We start from the raw sequence: 7,537 nt of genomic DNA, 5'->3' as shown, positions 1-7,537 counted from the left end.
GGGGATGAGGGCGGGGCCGACGGCGTGGCGGGAAAAGAGGACCGATCGTCAGAGACATTCCCATCATGCATCTCTTTGAAATGAGGACCGATTCGGCCGCGTTCGCGTCTCCGAAATAATTGGGGCGGAGTCTCGTCTCGTGCTTTAATAACCGGGGGGCGGAGTCGTGTGCTATAATAATAATTAAAGGGCGGAGCCTCACGGTAACATAATCAGGAGGCGGAGTCTTATAATATAATACTGAAAGGGGCGGTGCCTTGTGCTATAATTATTAGTGGGAGGAGTCTCGCGTTATAACGGTTTGGGGGGCGGAGTTCCGGGCTATAATAATTAGGGGGTGGAGTCTAATGCTATAACCATTAGGGGATGGGTTTCATATTACGAGCATTAGGGGGCGGAGTCTAGTGCTATAATAAGTAGGGGCGGAGTCTCATACTGTGATAATTGGAGACAGAGTGTCATGTGACAATAATTTAAGGGCGGAGTCTCGTTACAATAATTAGGGGGCGGAGTCTCATGCTATCATATAAGGGAATGGAGTGTCGTGTTATACTAATTAGGGGCGGAGTCTCATGCTATACTAATTAGTCGAGCCTAATGTTATACTAATTAGGGGCGGAGTCTCATGCTATACTAATTAGTCAAGCCTAATGTTATACTAATTAGGGGCGGAGTCTCATGCTATACTAATTAGTCGAGCCTAATGTTATACTAATTAGGGGCGGAGTCTCATGCTATACTAATTAGTCGAGCCTAATGTTATACTAATTAGGGGCGGAGTCTCATGCTATACTAATTAGTCGAGCCTAATGTTATACTAATTAGGGGCGGAGTTTTGTGCTATACTAATTAGTCAAGCCTAATGTTACACTAATTAGGGGCGGAGTCTCATGCTATACTAATTAGTCGAGCCTAATGTTATACTAATTAGGGGCGGAGTCTCATGCTATACTAATTAGTCGAGCCTAATGTTATTCTAATTAGGGGCGGAGTCTCGTGCAATAATATGGTTATAATAACCAGGGGGCGGAGTCTAATGTTACAATAATTAGGGGGCGGAGTGTCATGTTATAATAATTAGAGGCGGAGTCTCGTGCAATAATATGGTTATAAAAACCAGGGGGCGGAGTCTAATGTTATACTAATTTGTAATAATTAGGGGCGGAGCCTCAAGTTGAATTAAGCACAGCCAGACGAGCCCCGATGGCAGCGCTGACCACGCCCACTCACTCTCTCACTCACCTCTGCAGGCGGATCTGGTAACCGCAGGACTTCCCGTCTCCCACTGACTCCGCCCTCTCAGCCGCCACCCTCTCCGCTACCTGTCCTCACAGACAGACAGAAATTCTGGTCACACCCTTTACCCATGATGCATTTCAGGCGGCAGGGTGTCCTTTACATCATGTGGTGCTGATATGGCCACTCCCCGGACACCACGGGGCCTGAGCACCATGTTGGCATGGTAACCCGGCATCACACTCACCGATATGGCGCTGATCCGGCGGGGCTGGGTGCACACCACCCTGCAGAGGGAGGCCACGCCCCGCTCGATGTGGTCGTCCAGGATGAACTGAGTGACCTGTGTGGTTTTACCGCAGCCGGTCTCACCGCTGACCACCACCACCGGGTTCCAACGGATCAACCGCACCAGCTCCTGCACCCACACAGAGATACAACATGGTGCTGCCATCCTACCACATCTACTCACCACAACACTCACGGACCAGCGGAGGGGTAAACATGGGCGTGGTCTATTCTGATGGAGGGGTAAACATGGGCGTGGTCTATTCTGATGGAGGGGTAAACATGGGCGTGGTCTATTCTGATGGAGGTGTAAACATGGGCGTGGTCTATTCTGATGGAGGTGTAAACATGGGCGTGGTCTATTCTGATGGAGGTGTAAACATGGGCGTGTTCTATTCTGATGGAGGTGTAAACATGGGCGTGTTCTATTCTGATGGAGGTGTAAACATGGGCGTGTTCTATTCTGATGGAGGGGTAAACATGGGCGTGTTCTATTCTGATGGAGGGGTAAACATGGGCGTGTTCTATTCTGATGGAGGTGTAAACATGGGCGTGTTCTATTCTGATGGAGGTGTAAACATGGGCGTGTTCTATTCTGATGGAGGTGTAAACATGGGCGTGTTCTATTCTGATGGAGGGGTAAACATGGGCGTGTTCTATTCTGATGGAGGTGTAAACATGGGCGTGTTCTATTCTGATGGAGGTGTAAACATGGGCGTGTTCTATTCTGATGGAGGTGTAAACATGGGCGTGTTCTATTCTGATGGAGGTGTAAACATGGGCGTGTTCTATTCTGATGGAGGTGTAAACATGGGCGTGTTCTATTCTGATGGAGGTGTAAACATGGGCGTGTTCTATTCTGATGGAGGTGTAAACATGGGCGTGTTCTATTCTGATGGAGGTGTAAACATGGGCGTGTTCTATTCTGATGGAGGTGTAAACATGGGCGTGTTCTATTCTGATGGAGGTGTAACTGTACCTCTCTCATGCTGTAGGATGGAAGCTTCTCTCTGAATTTCTACAAAAACAAGAAAAATAGAATAAAAACATCAGTAATAACAATAATAATAATAAATAAAATACAGCGGCAGCTTAAAACTGAGCTGTAACACAAGTTTAAAAGTGAAACAGGGAGGAGAATCCAGATAAACACAGATACACGTGGAGCTGTAACCCTGGATCTGACGCTTATTCCACACTGATGCAGGTTCAGCTCAGATTCACACGCTGATCAGGGTTTACTGAGTTTAAGGGAATGAATTCCTCCACAAAGGGGGTCGAGTTGAAAGATTTGGGGTTTAGGGGGCGTCGAGTTATAAGGTACCGCTGTATATCATAATAAACTCTCACCAGCATGTCTAAGTATTTCGGGTTCTCTCGTTTGCTCTGAAGGTCGCTCTTTAATTCCTCATCCAGCGACGGTTTCTGTACCAACTCCTGAACCAGGTACTCCAGATCTCTGTGCTCTCGCTCTCTCTGCTCCTCCTTGACGTCCTCCCACTCTTCCACCTGCTCCTCCTCCTCGTCTTTCACCTTCGGCTTCGGCTTCGTTTCCGTGACGCTCGATGTTTTCTGCTGCTCGTCTGTAGGCTCGTCACCATCGAAATAGCTACAGGTACAAACATAAATCAAACATAGTAATAATAATAAGAGTCACAGATATCAGAGATGAAACTGAGGTGGATGAGCAGACTCACAGACTCAGACTCACCTGTGAGTGTTCGGTTCTCGTCTCGCGGGTCTGTACGGAGGGGCGGAGGGGGCGTGCCCTCGGGACGGGTCGCTCTGGACCGAGTTTAGGAGGCGCGTGATGTGCTGCTCTCTCGACTCGTCCATCTGAACCACGGCTCTCTACAGAGGAACAGAGAGAGAGACGCAATTACAGTGACTCTGTTACATCATCACTCAGGGTCTTCTGACTTTGCAGCAACAGTTTAGGGAAGGTCCTTTTTGGCCGTGTAGTGTTTATATACAGTCTATATACATGGAAGTAATGTAAAGCAGGCTAGCAGCACAGGATGCCAAAATGTTCTTCAAATTGAAATCTAACAGTCTGTAAAGGGTTACAAAGCCTCTGGGACTCCAGCAAACCACAGTGAGAGCCATTATTCACAACGAGAGAAAACTTAAAACAGCGGTGAACAGTGGCCGACCTAATAACATCACTGCACCACCGGGACCCTGATCATGAACGTAAAATGTCCAGCAGAACATCGGCGCACTCACAGACTTCCTCTCGGCCTCGGCTCTCCGGGCTCCTCCGTGTTTGGCGTACCACAGTCCGATCTCTCGACCTTTCAGGTGAGGAGGGTGTTTCCCCCGACCTCCTCCTCCACCTCCTCCTCCTCCTCCTCCTGATCCTCCAGCACCTTCATCCCGCTGCTCCCAGCCTGAACCCCAGCGCTCTTCTCCGGACCTCCAGCCACGCCCTCGTCCACGTCCACGTCCACCTCCGTAACCGTAACTCATGCTCAGAGGAGAACGATGATCCGGGATCCACTACAGCAACAGATTCGACAGATCAGACAACACACAGCGAGAGAGAGACAGACAGACAGACAAAGAAACACAGAAAGATAGACAGGCAGAGATACAGACAGATCAGACAGGTGGTGTGTGAAGTACTAACTGATCCCACACAGTGAGAGAGAGAGAGAGAGAGAGAGACAGTGAGATAAAAACAGACAGAGAAACAGAGACATACAGCCAGAAAGACAGACAGACACAGACAGGAACAAACAGACAGATACACAGATGCAGACACAGAGACAGATACAGACAGAAACAGACAAACAAACAGATACAGATACAGACACAGACAGACAGACAGACAGACAGACAGACAGACACACACAGATACAGGAACAGACAGACAGGAACAAACAGACAGATACACACATACAGACACAGAGACAGATACAGACAGACATGAACAGACACACAGACAGACAGAGACAGACGGACACAGACACAGACAGACACACACAGATACAGGAACAGATAGACAGAAACACACACACAGAGCCCCGCTGGTGTGTTTATTATTATTATTATTATTATTATTATTATTATTATTATTATGATGATGGTGTCCGGGTGTCTGAATCGCTGCTTATATATCAGTTAAATACACCCGCACCTCTCACAGTAATAATAACAGTAATAATAATAATAATAATAATAATAACGGTGATGATAATAACTGTTATTATTTATTATAAATGTAAAACACTGATCAGGTTTTACTCACATCTCTAAGCCGCTACAACCCGGCGTTCGTCGCACGGCGATGACGTAACATCATTTCTGGCGAAGTTTTATGATGTTTCTTATTGGCTCCGTTTAACCCGCCGCCAACAAGCTAACAAGCTAACACCGTTACTGTAAATAAATATAAAATTATACCAACACTACCACTACTACTAATATAATACTTATGTATTTCAACTATAATGTCAGTGGTGCTTATAATTACTGTTAATTATTATGAATTATTATAAATGATTTCATTTCTTTTTCACCACCGCTTTCATTTTACTGCCTGTTTATCCCGGTCAGGGTCGAGGTGGGTCTGGATCCCTCTAAATCACTGGACACGATGCAGTAACACACCCCAGACAGACAGAACACCAGTCCCCACAACATCATACATTATACATTATAACAGAGACAGTTCATAAATGTACATCACCATCATCAACAAAAAACGAATAAATAATCACTATTATTATTATTATTATTATTTGTTTCTGTTGTACTATAACTGCTACTAAAATAATAAAATTAATAATTTTAATGCTAATAATAATAATGAAAAGAAAATATATAATTACTGAAGATTTTTTTCTGCATTAAGCCGTAAAAAATATATGAATAAAAACAATAATAATGATGATAATATCACCAATATTAATTATGATTAGTTATTATTATTATTATTATTATTATTAATATGTATTGTGTTAGATTTATTAAGTGTTGTAGTTACATAATACATATGATTCCTAATTCTTTTAATCATAAATTAGTTATAAAGAATAAGGATAAATAAAATCTCTCCACATGAGAACTCAGAGCCGCGGGTTTGTGAACATCAGATTTATTCCATCCAGCTCAGTCACTGCTGCAGATATAAAGAGCAGTGAGACAGGTGAGACAGGTGAGACGCTTCTGAAGTACAGTTTAAAAAGAACGGTACCTGTCTCTCTGTACCTGCAACCCCCCCCCCCCCCCCCCCCCCAACCTTTACCTGCCAGTCATCATGGGCACAGCAGGTGGGCACTTTAAATGTCAGACATGAAGAACTGACCACATCTGAGAGCATCTATTACCTTAATCTGCTCTAATGGCTAGTGTGAGTGGGTTTGGGACTGTGGGGGGCGCTGTCTCCTGGCTGCAAGAAGAGCCTGGGTTCGATTCCATTCTGTGAGGAGTTTTGCATGTTCTCCTGTCTGTGTGTGTTTCCTCCTAGAATCTAAAGACATGCAGTCAGGTTAACTGTTGCCATTAGAAAAAACCCATGTGTGTGTGTGTGCCCTGTGATGGACTGGTGACCTATCCGGTGTGTTTCCTGCCCAATGTATCAGACCCACAGCGACCCTGACCAGGATAAAGAGGTGGTAAAACAGACAGTGAATACATGAGTGTGTCTGTGTGGTTGTGTAAGTATTAAAATGTGCCACACAGTGGTTGCCCGATAAATGCCACCCTTAAAGCTGACAGATTTGTTTTGGAGGGTCCACCTCACCCCCCTGTGTTTCCCTAAACCATCCTGTCAGCTTTGCCCCCCTCGCCCCCCTGTAAAAGCATTTTCGCTCTGGAGTGCATGACGATCTGTCCTGTTGGGATCGTCTCACGTTGGCATGTCTCTGTATAATTGGCACCGGTGGTTTTCTCTCGGAGCTTCGGCGCCCATTGTGCCCTCTTTATGGCTCACTCACACTCGCTCTCCCCATTAGTGCCTTTTAGAGGAAATAAATTATAACCACACACACACACACTGGGAGCTGGTGCTGATGTTGGTAACGCCACCGATACAGTACGGCCATTCACTAAACATTTCACCTGGTCAGGGTCTCAACTGGTCCATTCCATCGCAGGGTTTCACTGTAACGGGGGAAGCACGCGCCTCGCTATAGAGAAAGACTGAGGCGAATCCCCACAGACCTGGTAGAGAAGAAATTGAATCCAAAATGTAAAATCTCGGGTCCAATTCGAAAAATATTTATTTATTTATTTATTTATTTATTTATTTTATGTATTAATGTGCATATTTATTTATTTGTTTGTTTTTATGTATTTTCTGTGTATTTATTGACTTGTTTGTTTATTTGTTATTTGTGTATTTATTTATATATTTATATATACAGTGTATCACAAAAGTGAGTACACCCCTCACATTTCTGCAAATATTTTATTATATCTTTTCATGGGACAACACTATAGAACTAAAACTTGGATATAACTTAGAGTAGTCAGTGTACAGCTTGTATAGCAGTGTAGATTTACTGTCTTCTGAAAATAACTCAACACACAGCCATTAATGTCTAAATGGCTGCAACATAAGTGAGTACACCCCACAGTGAACATGTCCAAATTGTGCCCAAAGTGTCAATATTTTGTGTGACCACCATTATTATCCAGCACTGCCTTAACCCTCCTGGGCATGGAATTCACCAGAGCTGCACAGGTTGCTACTGGAATCCTCTTCCACTCCTCCATGATGACATCACGGAGCTGGTGGATGTTAGACACCTTGAACTCCTCCACCTTCCACTTGAGGATGCGCCACAGGTGCTCAATTGGGTTTAGTCCATCACCTTTACCTTCAGCTTCCTCAGCAAGGCAGTTGTCATCTTAGAGGTTGTGTTTGGGGTCGTTATCGTGTTGGAAAACTGCCATGAGGCCCAGTTTTCGAAGGGAGGGGATCATGCTCTGTTTCAGAATGTCACAGTACATGTTGGAATTCATGTTTCCCTCAATGAACTGCAGCTCCCCAGTGCCAGCAACACTC

At 44.9% G+C, this 7,537-nt stretch overlaps 1 protein-coding gene across 1 annotated transcript in view; it reads right to left on the bottom strand.

Moving 5' to 3' along the window:
• The window catches only part of dhx36 (DEAH (Asp-Glu-Ala-His) box polypeptide 36), a 28,515-nt gene extending 23,712 nt beyond the window's left edge, over nt 1–4,803 (bottom strand). The window contains exons 1-7 of the mRNA XM_063004320.1: nt 4,775–4,803; nt 3,751–4,023; nt 3,236–3,375; nt 2,875–3,133; nt 2,504–2,542; nt 1,484–1,654; nt 1,243–1,322 (exon numbers count right to left, since the gene is read on the bottom strand). Of these exons, the coding sequence (XP_062860390.1) occupies nt 1,243–1,322; nt 1,484–1,654; nt 2,504–2,542; nt 2,875–3,133; nt 3,236–3,375; nt 3,751–3,993 (932 nt within the window). The 5' untranslated portion in view covers nt 3,994–4,023; nt 4,775–4,803. The remainder of the gene's footprint in view (nt 1–1,242; nt 1,323–1,483; nt 1,655–2,503; nt 2,543–2,874; nt 3,134–3,235; nt 3,376–3,750; nt 4,024–4,774) is intronic.
• Between the last annotated feature and the right edge of the window lie 2,734 nt (nt 4,804–7,537).

Source organism: Trichomycterus rosablanca, chromosome 11 (genome assembly GCF_030014385.1).
Source record: "Trichomycterus rosablanca isolate fTriRos1 chromosome 11, fTriRos1.hap1, whole genome shotgun sequence".
Classification (NCBI taxonomy): domain Eukaryota; kingdom Metazoa; phylum Chordata; class Actinopteri; order Siluriformes; family Trichomycteridae; genus Trichomycterus; species Trichomycterus rosablanca.
Note: the sequence above shows the minus strand (reverse complement) of the source record. Positions and strands in the feature narration are given on the sequence as shown.